Below are 16,844 nucleotides of genomic sequence, written 5' to 3'. Positions count from 1 at the left end.
AATTATTGTGCCACATAACCCACAGACTCCCCCAAAGTCCAGGCCAATACCACAACGCCTTTCCTTCAGACCACCTCCTTCTCTCTCCTTCCAGACCTCGTCCTCTTCCACCCGACTCCAGCCTCGAATGAAGGGAGGTGGACCCTTTTATTCATACCCAGATGCACTCCGGGTGTTCCCTCTCTTCTTCCCCCCAGCACTTCCTGGTGTGGTGGAAGTGCTGGGGTCCAGGGTCCATCAGGCACAGGGACGCCCCCTGACGGTGGCCACGGGCCCCTACAGGGTTGGGCTTCCAAGCCCTGTACCCATGGCCCCCAATACAACCAGGGCGGTCGCCCCCTCGTGGTCTGGAGGAGGCATGAGCCCTCCTCCTGTCTCCCCGGGCGTCCCGGGCGGGTGCCAAAATATATATATATATGCTGTATATATATATATATATATATATATATATATATATATATATATATATATATATTTTTTTTTTTTTTACCAAACTTAGTTTTCTTATTTCTATATTGTTCCCAAAACAAAGAAGTTGGGAAATAAACATCACGTAATTAGCCCAGAAGTCCCAATTAAAAACAGAAGCAGGTTGGAATAAAAACCTGCAGCCACAGTGTGTCCCCAGGACCGAGGTTGGGAAACACTGTTGTAGATTTAATCTTAAAAGGATATGTTTGTCATTATTTCCCATCAATCTGTACTCACTAAGTATTAGTAGCACCATACTAACACTGGGTAGAGCCTCCTTTTGCTCTCAAAACGGCCTCAATAATCCATAGCGTGGATTCCACAAGATGTTGGAAACATTTCATTTAGATCACGGGTATTGAACTCCGGTTCTGGTTCTGGATCATTCTGATCATCTTCTTCATTAAGTGACCAGTTTTTGCTGCTAATTGCCGTATGTACTCGCGTATAAGTCGGGTCTTGAAACCTGAAAAATCGATCATAAAATCGGACCCTGAATTATACGCCCTTTCAAAAATGTGACGCTTACATTTTTGTCTCCTCCAATCTCACACTAGTTTCTCAGACACATTGAATTTTGTTGCAGCAGTTCACTTTCCGATTTCTTTCGCCACTTCAACGACGTTTAATTTAAAACCAGCTTCATACTTTCTTCTGATCGAACGCTCCATCGTAGATAAGGGATGCTCTTACGATAAAGGTGTATGAGGGTGTGAGATACCAAAAACACAAATCAGTGCAAATGTTGCTTCAGAATAATTCGGGTATTACTGTGTGGTCACGTAGGCACAATACATAGAAATAAAAGGCCGTGTGCTCAGTGGTTACTCTGTCAGATGGGTGTTAGCATATCATAATCTCTTGGACCGATAGCGTGAGTTTTCAATTTATACGACCGACATTATAAAATATCTGAAATTATACAGTAAAATCAAGTCAAGTCCTGACTTATACATGGGAGTATATACGGTAAGTTCTTTCACCTTCAATTTAATTAACTTGACTCAGGCCTCTTACTTGTCTCTTTTTCTTTAATTAGCAACCAAACAATAATGAGGCACAAAACAAGACGTCACATGAGCAGCTCACCTGTGCCCATCACACAATATCTGAAAATAAAGAAAGGTGAAGGTCTCAGTAAGGCTCATCTCTCAGGTCACCAAAACATTTTGATGGAGTTCTTAGAAAAAACATAAAAATCAACAGTTTTGGAAATGTCTGCTGTGGCAGAATTGAAACAGCCGACCCCAGCAATTGAAATGTGGGGACAAATGAGTCCAAAATAAAGTCCGGCGGTATTGATACTGACCGTAGTGTTATTGTGCTCCTTCCCGAAAACAAAACGACCTCACAGTGAAAAGTCCTGGCAATGGCTGGTATGAATCTGAACCCCGGGGTTTCTCAGCTCTGGCTGTCGTGATGATGAATCGGTGGTTGAAAAAGGCAAGCAGTGGAATGATGCAATAAATGGCAGTGATGAGTTTGCAAATGATTGGGTCGATTGTCTCCTTTCTCCTCTCGATTTCTTGCCTCTCTCCCTTTCTTCTCCTTTTTTCCTCGCCTTCGCTCCTCTTTTTTAAATACAGAATGTCCCGGATGTATCTGGAGAGTTTAGCATGGTGATTTCCATCTCTGGTCTCTCTCCATCATCCTTCCCCTCTTCACTTACGGGGACAACATTTACTGACGCACATATAACAACGTACAGTAAACGGGACGATGAAAACAAAACGCACTCGGCACAGACAAAAAACAAATACTTATTATTATGTAGCCCCGCTACAGAATGACAGCAGCAACAAGCCGTGGGATTAAATAACGGGTTTAATTAACAGCAGTTTCTAATTTCCTATCGACCTGTAAAACTAAACACACTGACAACACAATGCATGTGCGCTGTGCTGAAGCGATTCATTTGTGCTCTTGAATCAGTTCTTATTACTCACTGAAAAGGGTCATTCAAAGAGAAGAAATCATTCATAGATGGTCCTTCACTATTGTACTAGTTCTTGTTTTCCTTTCCTCCGCTGCTGCTTGTCCTTTGGTTGGTCAGTCAGTCATTATCCAACCCGCTATATCCTAACACAGGGTCACGGGGGTCTGCTGGAGCCAATCCCAGCCAGCACAGGGCGCAAGGCAGGAACAAATACCGGGCAGGGCGCCAGCCCACTGCAGGGCACACACACACACCAAGCACACACTAGGAACAATTTAGGATTGACAGTGCACCTGACCTGCATGTCTTTGGACTGTGGGAGGAAACCCACGCTGACACAGGGAGAACATGCAAACTCCACGCAGGGAGGACCTGGGTTTATATTATGTTATATTACATTACACAGACACTTGTCCTTTTATATTATATTATATTATATTATATTATATTATATTATATTATATTATATTATATTATATTATATTATATTATACTAGACATTATGCCCATTACAATAATGGGCGCTAGAACAGTAGTCCATAAACATTAGTAGGAACAGTCTATATTAAATGGCAAGGGACCTTTTACCTCATTAAATTTTTTCCGTAAAATGCCTGTAATTTTCTCTGACAGTAATACTGGCTTTGCTGTCCGTAATATGCTTTTAATTTTCTGTCACAACAGTGGGCAATCAGCAGATTCTCCCCAGCAACTGATGTAATGTGCGCGAAAATAAATCTACTTTTAAAAGTCATTGTATTGTAATATCATGAAAATTCGTATATTTAGGAAATCCCCTTCAACGACTGACACTTTACCGGGCCAAGCTTCTTAATCGCAACTCTGACATCCTCAGAGTGAACACTTGCACAACAACAAACACTAATCCCACCTCTTTGGGGAAGCTGGTCTCCGCGTCTCAGTACCCGATTGGATTTTTCATGTTTTATCTTTTAGGTCTTACCTCATTTACTGAAATCCGATTGGATCGATATTTTATAGGTCCCGCCCTCTCTGTCTTGTGTGACGTGTCAGGCGGCCTTTGAAGCATCTGCTTTGAAGTATCGCACCGTGCCCCGCGCATGCGCACTTCACCAAAAGACACACATACACGGACACTGGACGCACACAGGGGTTTTATTAGAGGATTAAGAGGATTATATTATATTATATTATATTATATTATATTATATTATATTATATTATATTATATTATATTATATTATTAAACAAACCTCCTATGATGAAAAACAATTTTGGACGGCATTTTCCCTTGCCCGGACACGGGTCACCGGGGCCCCACTCTGGAGCCAGGCCTGGAGGTGGGGCTCGATGGCAAGCGCCTGGTGGCCGGGCCTGCACCCATGGGGCTCGGCCGGGCACAGCCCAAAGAGGCAACGTGGGTCCCCCTTCCCATGGGCTCACCACCTACGAGAGGGGCCAAGGAGGTCGGGTGCAGTGTGAGTTGGGTGGTGGCCGAAGGCGGGGACCTTGGCGGTCCGATCCTCGGCTACAGAAGCTGGCTCTTGGGACGTGGAATGTCACCTCTCTGAAGGGGAAGGAGCCTGAGCTAGTGTGCGAAGTTGAGAGGTTCCGGCTAGATATAGTCGGACTCACCTCGACGCACAGCTTGGACTCTGGAACCAATCTCCTTGAGAGGGGCTGGACTCTGTACCACTCTGGAGTTGCCCCCGGTGAGAGGCGCCGAGCGGGTGTGGGTATACTTATTGCCCCCCGACTTGGAGCCTGTAGATTGGGGTTTACCCCGGTGGACGAGAGGGTAGCCTCCCTTCGCCCTCGGGTGGGGGGACGGGTCCTAACTGTTGTTTGTGCGTAGGCACCGAACAGCAGTTCGGAGTACCCACCCTTTTTGGAGTCCCTGGAGGGGGTGCTGGATGGCATACCTTCTGGGGACTCCCTCGTTCTGCTGGGAGACTTCAATGCTCATGTGGACAATGACAGTGAGACCTGGAAGGGCGTGATTGGGAGGAATGGCCCCCCCGATCTGAACCCGAGTGGTGTTTTGTTATTGGACTTCTGTGCTCATCACGGATTGTCCATAATGAACACCATGTTCAAGCATAGGGGTGTTCATATGTGCACTAGGCACCAGGACACCCTAGGCCTTAGTTCGATGATCGACTTTGTGGTCGTGTCGTCGGACTTGCGGCCACATGTCTTGGACACTCGGGTGAAGAGAGGGGCGGAGCTGTCAACTGATCACCACCTGGTGGTGAGTTGCCTTCGATGGTGGGGAAGGATGCCGGTCAGGCCTGGTAGGCCCAAACGTGTTGGAGCTTCAACTCCCACCTCCGGCAGAACTTCGACCACATCCAGAGGGAGGTGGGGGACATTGAGTCCGAATGGGCCATGTTCCGTGCCTCTATTGTTGAGGCAGCTGACCGGAGCTGTGGCCGTAAGGTGGTCGGTGCCTGTCGTGGCGGCAATCCCCAAACCCGTTGGTGGACACCGGCAGTGAAGGATGCCGTCAAGCTGAAGAAGGAGTTCTACAGGACCCTTTTGTCCTGTGGGACCCTGGAGGCAGCTGATAGGTACCGGCAGGCCAAGCGGAATGCAGCTTTGGTGGTTGCTGAGGCAAAAACTCGGGCGTGGAAGCAGTGCAGTGTCAACACTGTATATGGTGGGGATGGTGCGCTGCTGACCTCGACTCGGGACGTTGTGGGTCGGTGGGGGGAGTACTTCGAAGACCTACTCAGTCCCATTAACATGCCTTCCAATGAGGAAGCAGAGCCTGGGGACTCGGAGGTGGGCTCCCCCATCTCTGGGACTGAGGTCACCGAGGTGGTCAAAAAACTCCTTGGTGGCATGGCCCCGGGGGTGGATGAGATACGCCCGGAGTTCCTAAAGGCTCTGGATGTTGTAGGGTTGTCTTGGTTGACACGCCTCTGCAACATCGCATGGACATCAGGGACAGTGCCTCTGGATTGGCAGACCGGGGTGGTGGTCCCCCTCTTTAAGAAGGGGGACCGGAGGGTGTGTTCCAACTACAGAGGGATCACACTCCTCAGCCTCCCTGGAAAAGTCTATTCAGGGGCCCTGGAGAGGAGGGTCCATCGGATAGTCGAGCCTCGGATTCAGGAGGAACAGTGTGGTTTGTGTCCTGGTCGCGGAACAGTGGACCAGCTCTATACCCTTAGCAGGGTCCTGGAGGGTGCATGGGAGTTTGCCCAACCAGTCTACATGTGTTTTGTGGACTTGGAAAAGGCATTCAACCGTGTCCCTCGGGGAATCCTGTGGGGGGTACTCCAAGAGTATGGAGTACCGGACCCCCTGATAAGGGCGGTTCGGTCCCTGTACGATCGGTGTCAGAGCTTGGTCCGCATTGCCGGCAGTAAGTCGAACCCGTTTCCAGTGAGAGTTGGACTCCGCCAGGGCTGCCCTTTGTCACCGATTCTGTTCATAACTTTTATGGACAGAATTTCTAGGCGCAGCCAGGGTGTTGAGGGGGTCCGGTTTGGTGGGCTCAGGATTGGGTCACTGCTTTTTGCAGATGATGTTGTCCTGTTTGCTTCATCAGGCCGTGATCTTCAGCTCTCTCTGGATCGGTTCGCAGCCAAGTGTGAAGCGGCTGGGATGAGAATCAGCACCTCCAAATCCGAGACCATGGTCCTCAGCTGGAAAAGGGTGGAGTGCCCTCTCAGGGTTGGTAGCGAGATCCTGCCCCAAGTGGAGGAGTTCAAGTATCTCGGGGTCTTGTTCACGAGTGAGGGAAGAATGGAGCGTGAGATCGACAGGCGGATCGGTGCAGCATCCGCAGTAATGTGGGCTCTGCATCGGTCTGTCGTGGTGAAAAAGGAGCTGAGCCACAAGGCGAAGCTCTCAATTTACCAGTCGATCTATGTTCCTACCCTCACCTATGGTCATGAGCTGTGGGTAGTGACCAAAAGAACGAGATCGCGAATACAAGCGGCTGAAATGAGTTTCCTCCACAGGGTGTCTGGGCTTTCCCTTAAAGATAGGGTGAGAAGCTCAGTCATCCGGGAGGAACTCAGAGTAGAGCCGCTGCTCCTCTGCATCGAGAGGAGTCAGATGAGGTGGCTTGGGCATCTGATCAGGATGCCTCCTGGATGCCTCCCTGGTGAGGTGTTCCGGGCACGCCTAACCGGGAGGAGGCCCTGGGGAAGACCCAGGACACGCTGGAGGGACTATGTCTCTCGACTGGCCTGGGAACGCCTTAGGATTCTCCCGGAAGAGCTAGAAGAAGTGGCCGGGGAGAGGGAAGTCTGGGCATCTCTGCTCAAGCTGCTGCCCCCGCGACCCGACCTCGGATAAGAGGGAGACAATGGATGGATGGATGGATATTATATTATATTATACATCCATCCATTATCCAACCCGCTATCCCAATCCCAGCCAACACAAGGTGCAAGGCAGGAACAAATCCCTGGGCAGGGTGCCAGCCCACCGCAGGGCACACACACACACACACACACACACCAGGTGCACACTAGGGACAATTTAGGACCTCCAATGCACCTAACCTGCAAGTCTTTGGATTGTGGGAGGAAACCAGAGCACAGGAGGAAACCCACGCAGACACGGGGAGAACATGCAAACTCCACACAGGGAGGACCCTGGAAGCGAACCCAGGTCTCCTAACTGCCAGGCAGCAGCACTACCGTGCCGCCTTGTCCTTTGGTATATTTTTAAATTCCTGCAGCTTACAATATCTGTGATCTCTTGGTATGTTTGTTACTTTATGATTTTTCTTCTAGTTCTTCATTTTGGCAATCTGTGTGGAGATTAGCCAACATATTCTAATTGGTCTTGCATAATTAAATGAACTTAAATGTGCCTTTGTTAAGGATCTTTGTGATATTACTTACTCTTAAATAAGCCTCTTACTAAATGAAGATCCCCTGTTACTTGTTTAACTTCACATTGAAATGCTTTCAGATATTCTAACTGACGTCTAATGGATGTTTCTATATTCTTCATCAAGTTCCGAATGAACAGTAATGTTTTCTAATGCACCATTTTTGGTTTCAGGGCACATATCCTGATTACAAAGCCTCTCCTGTTAACTCGGGGGAGAATCTGGACACCCTCAGTCATTCCTCCAGGATGAAAGATCAACAAATGACAAGCGATACCAGTCCAGCCAGCAAATCTTTAGCCTTCAGCCCATCTGGTCAGTTTAGTCAAGATCAGTCCCCCAAACCCCTGGACTCCATTTCAAGCAGTAAATACACGCCTTCTTTTTACTATACCTCTGGGCAACAGACACCTCCCTTGGGCCAGCATGAAAGATCTCCATCTCCTTCTCCTCGTTCAGTCATTTCGGAAATCCATAACTATGATCAGATGTCACCAGTCCAGTCACCTCGCTTTTTTGCCCAGACGCAGAAAAAAAGTTCTTCTTCGGCGTCTTTACAGTATGACACTGGGTCTTTGGGACGGAGCTCAGGATGGTCCCAACAGAAGGAGAGAAGTCCTTCTCCTCACCCTGCTTCTGTAGTACCGCAGGAGTTTGCTGCTGCACCTCGACAGAACAAGCCACTGGTTTCCAGCACACTGCCGAGGAACTTCAGAGAGCTGAGAACATACGGTAATGTAGCAAATCTCGGTTGTCTCGATGTTGTTTCGCTAATGTTGTAGCAGAAGGTTTTACAAAATAAAACTGGGAACAGAATCTGCTCCGAGTCTAGAATGAAATAGTTTATTACAGTTTCAGATATGCATGCAATAAAACACTAAAACAGATCAGTGGGTATAGAAAATACCCCCCCCCCCCCCTTTGAAATACTCCCATCCTTAAATGAAAACACGCACAAAAAATATTTCTTCCCAGCTTTACTGGTTTGGTTTGGTTTCTTTATTTAGTCATGTTTACACAGGAAAACATGAAATTTGCCTTCTCAGTTGCATCTAATAACAGGTAACAGACAGAATGAAATAAAACAGACAAATAGAAATAAGAAAGGTTAAGGTAAGGAAGTTAGATAAAACATATTTACACCAAAAAAAAAGTTACAGGATATATATCAAAACCTTAAACATTATCTCCGATATTTCTCATTGAAAAGTCGTATGGCACTAGGAAGAAAGGAGTTTCTGGAGCGATTTGTGTGGGTTTTCAAAGCGACTATCCTTCCTGATTTACTGAAGTTTAGTTCTACATGTAATGGATGTCTGTCATCAGTTGAGATGATTTCCAGTTTCTTTAGCATTGCCCTCTGACACACACTTGTCAAATCATCTACATCAGCCCCAATAACTTTAGCTGCATACTTCGTAATCTGCTGGAGCTTTTTTGAGTTTTGGTTTGTCAGACTATTAAACCAGGCAATGAAACTGAAAGTGATCACGGACTGGATCATACTGCGATAGAAGGACAACATGAGGTCCTTGTCTACTTTAAATAGTTTGAGTTTATGGAGGAGAAATAAGCGCTGGTTGCATTTAGAAAATAATTTTTTTGTATTTGTATTCCAGTTAAGATTGTTATCTAGGTAAGTTCCTAAGTATTTGTATTCATTCACTATTTCTACCTCCTCTCCCAGAACTACAATAGGTGAACATACAGATTTCTGTCTCTTAAAATCAAATATCATTTCTTTGGTCTTTTTTACATTCAGAGTGAGAGAGTTTTTATTGCACCAGTTTACCATACAGTCCACTTGATTTAGATAGTGGCTTTCATCCTCCCCAGATATGCATCCTATGATCTATGGTGTCATCCGCATACTTAATAATGGAGCAGTGGTCATTGTTCTGTCTCAGGTCACTTGTGTACAGAGTAAACAGTAATGGTGATAAGACACACACACCCCTGTGGACTTCCTGTGTTTGAATGAATGGCTATTGAAAAAGTGTCCTGAACTTTAACTGTCTGTGAACGATTTAAAAGAAAGTTCTGAATGCATAGTGTGATAAATGGGTTTACATTCATACTGTTTAATTTCCCAATCAGTATATGAGGCTGTATAGTATTGAACGCTGAAGAAAAATCCAAAAATAGTGCTCTGACATATGAACCAGGCTGATCAAGAAAGGTATAGATTTGATGTAAGATAACAAGCAGAGCATCTCCCACACTTCTGTTTGCACAATAAGCAAATTGATTGTTGTCTTGAAAAGACTTTGTCTCTGTCATTAAAACGTTTTTCACCAAGTGTTCAAAGCATTTCATTGGAATAGATGTAAGTGCCACTGGTCTATAGTCATTTAAACAGCTTGGCCTAGAAACCTTAGATACAGGGGTAATGATTGATTGTTTCCACAGATTAGGTACAATACCACAGGTCAGAGACCAGTTCAAAAGCAAATGAAAAACTGGGGAGAGCTGCTTAGAGCAAGACTTTAAGAGCCGACCTGATATGCCGTCTGGGAACCTCTAACATCCAAGTGAGAGATATCACAGCTACAGATCAGAAGAATTTAAAAAAAATCAAAACCAAGACCTACTGAGATTAATAAAGGATCACCCCCACCCCCCAATGTCAATGTCATTTTGTTGACCCCCCTTCTGCTTTAATGACAGCCTTGAGTCTCTTGAGATTCTTCTCTATCAGCTTCGCACCTCTAGATTGTGTCATATTTGCCCCCCACTCTCCTTTACAGAACTGTTCAAGTTCGGTCAGATTGGATGGTGAGCGTTGGTGGTCTGCTATCTTCAGATCTTTCCACAGATTTAGGTCTGGGCTCTGACTGGCCACACCAGGACATTCACTTTTTTCTCCTTCAGCCACTGTGTGCTCAGTTTTGCTGTGTGCTTCGGGTTGTTGTCGTGTTGGTGAACATTCTGCCCATCTTCAACTTTCTGGTAGAGGGTAGCAGGTTTTCCTCAAGAATTTGATGGTATTTTGCCCCATCCATTTTTCCTTCTACCCTAACGACTCTACCCTGCGGCAGAGAAACCCCCCACAACAGGATGCTGCCACCTCCATGCTGTACTGTAGGTGTGGTGTGTTGTGGATGGTGAGCTGCATTGGTGTTGAGGCCAAATAGTTTGATTTTGGTCTCATCTGACCATAAGACCTTTTTTTCCACTTGGCATCAGAATCTTCAAGGTGCATTCTCGCAAGCCTTAAAGTGGCCTTTCTTGAGATGTGGCTTTTTCCTTGCGACCCTCCCAAACAAGTCTGGAAAAAAAATATTGGTTTGTGTGTTTTCATTTAAGGCTGTTAAGCAAAAAAATGGGAATATTTCAAAGGGGGGGGGGTGTTCTTTTTTATACCCACTGTACCTCATACAGTAGGTCTTTACCATAGCATCACCCAGAATAGTAGCTTCTAGAACAGGGGTGGGCAAAGTCATTCCTGGAGGGCCGCAGTGGCTGCAGGTTTTTGTTCCCACCCATTTGCTTAATAAGAAGCCCTTATTGCTCAAGTAACACTTCTGCTTCACTTTAGTTGTCTCGGTCGTTAAGATATTGAACACTTATTGCTTATTTTAGTCTTAAACAGCTGTTTTCATAGTTTTTAATGGCTCCTTATTAGCAATAAGATGCAAATGACAAAAGAAACCAGCATTTCTCCTTTTAGCTTGCTACCATTTACACCTGTGTGTATTTATCGTGCACTATTTGGTATAATTAAATACTTGGAAGGAACGTGAAGAGAAAAAAGTGAAAGATTGAGTCCATTTTAGACTTCAAATCATTTGGATGATATCCTTAGAAAGGAAAAAAAAAATCTAGGAGATGAGAATGGCCTGACATGGCAGAGTTAAAGTGCTAGCAAGCCATGAAATTTAATTATTGGCAAGGATTGTTTTCTAATTCAAAAACCTGCAGCCCTCCAGGACCGAGTTTGCCCACCCCTGTTCTAGAAGATTCGTGTGCAGGCCTGAAGCCACTGGAATGTGAGCGGCACTTCTTCCAACTATAGTTTTGCGAATTGAGTTAATTGTCAATTATTTTTTCTTTTATCGTCTGGTTGGCAGGAATAACATTTTAACTGTTTATGTGCATTGAAGTCAAACTCAGGATGTTTTCCTGAAGAATATTCTCAAAGTTGATGCTCTCTGTTGTATTGTGTGTTGTGTTTCTCAGATGATCAATTTGAACTTGAATCAAGGATGTTTCTTTATTTGCTGTTTCAATAACCAACAAGATGAGATCTAATGAACACTTATTTTAAACAGAGCACCCTTTAGACACAAATGCAGACTTTATCTTTAAACAAAGTTGGACCTTTTCATAAATGTAAGCCCCGAGGGACATACTGGTTTGCTCATTTTCAGGGCTCAATCGCACATGAAGGACTAAACATATTTTCTTCATTGGGAAGTATCACTGAGACATTTTAAGTGTTCAGTGTTAAGCCAGATCATAGCACTCAGTTCAACGTGCCGCTCCAATAGTTATACTGCAGAATAACAGTGAACCAAGGGCAAAGTATTCGGTTATCCTCTGCAGGATCAGGCTAACCGCATAACATGCTTGTCACACGATGTTTAGAACATTTTACACCGGGCGTTGTGCTGCTCTTCCTCACACTCTCCCGGTCTGCCACAGTGATGATTCCGAGCCGCTGGGGTTCTTCTAATCTGAAGATGGGAACTAAAACAGGACGATTGACCCTGTGTCACGACTCCTATCTCGTTTGATTCAGTGCTAAAGTAAAAGCTCCTATTTTGAATGAAGTCTTGAGACTGTACCTGCCTTCTCTATACAGTAATACAGAACCTGTATTTTCCTTGGAAATCTGGACTCACCTTTCCGTCTCTTGTGCAACTAACTCTGTGACCCAAGCTTGACAATACCTGTATATTTTATTTGTAAAGGAGACATTAGATGTAATTTTTTTCTGTAGGAATACAGGTATGAATACAGAATGAAAATGAGACATTAGATGTAACTTTTGTTTATAGAATTACAAACTCGCTTCTAATTTTTTTTTTGCTCAAGACCCAACACCCGATCTTTAACTTTGTCTTCTATTTTTTCTTCTATCCTTCAAAATCGTTGACAGCGTTGAAGGTGCATGCTTTTGCCATGTTAATTTACTCCATTTCAGAATCAACTTTTTCCTGGATTTTTACATTTTCTTTCACTGTAAACCGATGCAGTTTCTCAATTTTTTTTTTGTTCATCGCAAAGGAAACTTTGAGAAGCACTGTACAGTAATCCCTCCTCCATCGCGGGGGTTGCGTTCCAGAGCCACCCGCGAAATAAGAAAATCTGCGAAGTAGAAACCATATGTTTATATGGTTATTTTTATATTGTCATGCTTGGGTCACAGATTTGCGCAGAAACACAGGAGGTTGTAGAGAGACAGGAACGTTATTCAAACACTGCAAACAAACATTTGTCTCTTTTTCAAAAGTTTAAACTGTGCTCCATGACAAGACAGAGATGACAGTTCCGTCTCACAATTAAAAGAATGCAAACATATCTTCCTCTTCAAAGGAGTGCGCGTCAGGAGCAGTGACTGTCACAGAGATAGAGAAAAGCAAACAAATCAATAGGGCTGTTTGGCTTTTAAGTATGCGAAGTACCGCGGCACAAAGCTGTTGAAGGCGGCAGCTCACACCCCCTCCGTCAGGAGCAGAGAGAGAGACAGAGAGAGAGAGAGACAGAGTTTGTTTTTCAATCAAAAATCAATACGTGCCCTTTGAGCTTTTAAGTATGCGAAGCACCGTGCAGCATGTCGTTTCAGGAAGCAGATGCACAAAAGGTAGCAACGTGAAGATAATCTTTCAGCGTTTTTAGAGGAGCGTCCGTATCGTCTAGGTGTGTGAACAGCCCCCCTGCACAATCCCCCTACGTCAGGATCAGAGAAAGTCAGCGCAAGAGAAAAAGAAAAGTAAGTTGGGTAGCTTCTCAGCCATCTGCCAATAGCGTCCCTTGTATGAAATCAACTGGGCAAACCAACTGAGGAAGCATGTACCAGAAATTAAAAGACCCATTGTCCGCAGAAATCCGCGAACCAGCAAAAAATCCGCGATATATATTTAAATATGCTTACATATAAAATCCGCGATGGAGTGAAGCCGTGAAAGGCGAAGCGCGATATAGCAAGGGATTACTGTACTCGAACAGGACAGTATCCACAGACAAACTACTCACATGGGCGCTCAGTCGAGCACAGACACAGAATTCGGCAATACCTGTATGATGTCACGCCTACACTCTCACCGAGACTGCCCGTGATCAGAAATTTCACCAAAAACTGTCATTTACTTTTGGTCTTACTAGAAAGTGACAGCCTGTTGTAGGGTTCCTGAGACTCGGCAAAAGTGTAGACGCGGCATTAAGTATTTTTGTCATCGCATTATCATCTTTGGTGACCACTTTTGGTCGAAAAAATGTTCGTTATACTGAAATTTACATTTCATTAAAATGAAATCCTCTAAACATGATGTATGAATGTTTGTCCGGGCCATCCATCCATCCATTTTCCAACCCGCTGAATCCAAACACAGGGTCATGGGGGTCTGCTGAAGCCAATCCCAGCCAACACAGGGCACAAGGCAGGAACCAATCCTGGGCAGGGTGCCAACCCACCGCAGTTGTCCGGGCCAACAAAAAGTATTTCTTATTTTAAAAATTTAATTACTTTGGTATTTTCTATAACAGGATTTAACTTGTAGTTTGATAACAGCTTTTAAACTAAAAGTAGCAATGCAGAACGGTAAAATTTTTACGTACATAAACTTACTGTGTATGCTACCAAAGGCTTAAACAAGAATAATGAACTTTGCTGCATGTGTTTACTGCACATGCAATGCTTAAATTGGAAACGCCCCACTGTAAGGGGGCTCAGGAAGGACAAATCACGAAGCAAGCATATTTTGAACAAGACAACAGTTTACAAAAATTGAAAATGATTAATGCTTAAACATTTTGCCCATCTTAACAAACTTGGCACAAGTGTTTGGCCAAATATCCTGCATGCAGGATTTATCTGAACCACTTGTTGCTAAAGCACTTCGGTGTGAATAGTGTCATTGAAAACAATGGTAGATAACTTTTCAAGCAGTTTAGGAACATTCTGGTCTAACACTGAATTGCTAGAAAACGCTTTGGTGTGAATGGGCCCTAATGGTACTCTAGTGAGTGACACTTTGCAGTCCTTTTTCACAGTCCTCTGACTTTCTGAACAAATTATAGGTTTTGCACCAGACATTTGTGTTTTCAGCTTAATTTGTGAAAGAGACACGCACGTCCTTGTTTGCTGCTACTTGTCACTGGCATAACATTTTTTCAAGGAAAAAATCGATTCTGCCCAATAAAAGGACTCTGTGTAACCTACAGGGTGTTTATCTCAAATGCAGATTCAAATCAAAAGGCATGTTTGCCCCCCGATTTGTAACAAAGCAAATTGACTAGGAGTGCGAAAATGCCTAAAGTAACTAATCACCTGTTGATTCAGACCGAGTGTTGAAACACATCAATCAAACGTAAAGCAAAGAAGTTACCAAACTAACCCAAAGTTTCTTTTTATTTTCCTTGAATCGTTTAGCACTAGGCAAATATTGGTGTTTGTTTTGGAGGATTAAAATTTTAAATACATGTCTGTGCATTGCCACCATCTTTTATAGTAGTGCGAAGTGCAGGCTGGGAAGTGTAGTCCATTCTTGTAGAATGCAGAAGTACGTCCTACTTTTGGTAGTGTCACGCAGGTAGTGCTCATGTGTCCATCATAAAAGAAGCCACCCAATCTCATCCAGGCGAGCCAGAGTCGGGTGAAAGTGGACGAAGCTTGCCTCGAAGAGTAAAAGGAGAGGAAGAAAGGATAGATAGATAGATAGATAGATAGATAGATAGATAGATAGATAGATAGATAGATAGATAGATAAGAAAGGCACTATATAATACAGTCATATGAAAAAGTCTGGGAACCCCTCTTAATTCTTTGGATTTTTGTTTCTCGTTGGCTGAACTTCCTTTTAATATCTGACATGCCTTATGGAAACAGTAGTATTTCAGCAGTGACATGAAGTTTATTGGAGTAACAGAAAATATGCAATATGCATCATAACAAAATTAGACAGGTGCATAAACAGAGATATGACATCAATACTTAGTGGAGCCTCCTTTTCAAATCTAAAAGCCTCTAGATGCTGTCCTCCTATAGCCTTTGACGAGTGTCTGGATTCTGGATGGAGGGATTTTTGACCATTCTTCGTATAAAATAGATGCAACTGTCATGCAATGTGATTCCTTCTCTTCATTAGTGTCACCCCCTTGAAAACGATCACTTTATGGGGCCATGCAAACCTGTATTAATACTTGTGTGCACATTAAAATGTTTTTTTGTACAATGTACAATTCTCATGACAGTGGAAAAGGTTATTCTTAGCCAGTCTACTGCAATAATTGCAGTGGAAAATGTGGTTAACATCCACTCGTGCATGGGAAAAAAATCTCATCAAATACCATGAAACCGGTATAATTTTGAAAAATACCGTGATACAGAATTTTGGTCATTTTGCTTAACTTGGCACTGCGTCCATAATGGCTAACATGGTACAACACCCTTGTACTACAAACATGGTTTAAATAGAGACACAGGTCTGATAGATAGATAGATAGATAGATAGATAGATAGATAGATAGATAGATAGATAGATAGATAGATAGATAGATAGATAGATAGATAGATAGATAGATAGATAGATAGATAGATAGATAGATAGATAGATAGATACTTACTTACTTTATTAATCCCAATGGGAAATTCACATTCTCCAGCAGCACCATACTGATACAATAAATAATATTAAATTAAAGATTGATAATAATGCAGGTGAAAAACAGGCAATAACTTTGTATAATGTTAAATGTTAACATTTACCCCCCCCCGGGTGGAATTGAAGAGTTGCATAGTTTGGGGGAGGAACGATCTCCTCAATCTGTCAGTGGAGCAGGACGGTGACAGCAGTCTGTCGCTGAAGCTGCTCTTCTGTCTGGAGATGACATTATTTAGTGGATGCAGTGGATTCTCCATAATTGACAGGAGCCTGCTGAGCGCCCTTCGCTCTGCCACAGATGTCAAACTGTCCAGCTCCGTGCCTACAATAGAGCCTGCCTTCCTCACCAGTTTGTCCAGGCGTGAGGCGTCCTTCTTCTTAATGCTGCCTCCCCAGCACACCACTGCGTAGAAGAGGGCGCTTGCCACAACCGTCTGATAGAACATCTGCAGCATCTTATTGCAGATGTTGAAGGACTCCAGCCTTCTAAGGAAGTATAGTCGGCTCTGTCCTTTCTTGTACAGAGCATCAGTATTGGCAGTCCAGTCTAATTTATCATCCAGCTGCACTCCCAGGTATTTATAGGTCTGCACCCTCTGCACACAGTCACCTTTGATGATCACGGGGTCCATGAGGGGTCTGGGCCTCCTAAAATCCACCACCAGCTCCTTGGTTTTGCTGGTGTTCAGGTGTAGGTTGTTTGAGTCGCACCATTTAACAAAGTCATTGATTAGGTTCCTATACTCCTCCTCCTGCCCACTCCTGATGCAGCCCA

General features: G+C 44.1%; 1 protein-coding gene across 2 annotated transcripts in view; it reads left to right on the top strand.

Moving 5' to 3' along the window:
* Nucleotides 1–16,844, top strand: part of ppp1r13l (protein phosphatase 1, regulatory subunit 13 like) — a 215,275-nt gene that overhangs the window by 151,346 nt on the left and 47,085 nt on the right. For both annotated transcript variants that reach the window (XM_051933989.1, XM_051933986.1), the window contains exon 5: nucleotides 7,418–7,976. In XM_051933989.1, the coding sequence (XP_051789949.1) occupies nucleotides 7,418–7,976 (559 nt within the window). The remainder of the gene's footprint in view (nucleotides 1–7,417; nucleotides 7,977–16,844) is intronic.

This window comes from Erpetoichthys calabaricus, chromosome 1 (assembly GCF_900747795.2).
Source record: "Erpetoichthys calabaricus chromosome 1, fErpCal1.3, whole genome shotgun sequence".
Taxonomy (NCBI): Eukaryota; Metazoa; Chordata; class Cladistia; order Polypteriformes; family Polypteridae; genus Erpetoichthys; species Erpetoichthys calabaricus.
Note: the sequence above shows the minus strand (reverse complement) of the source record. Positions and strands in the feature narration are given on the sequence as shown.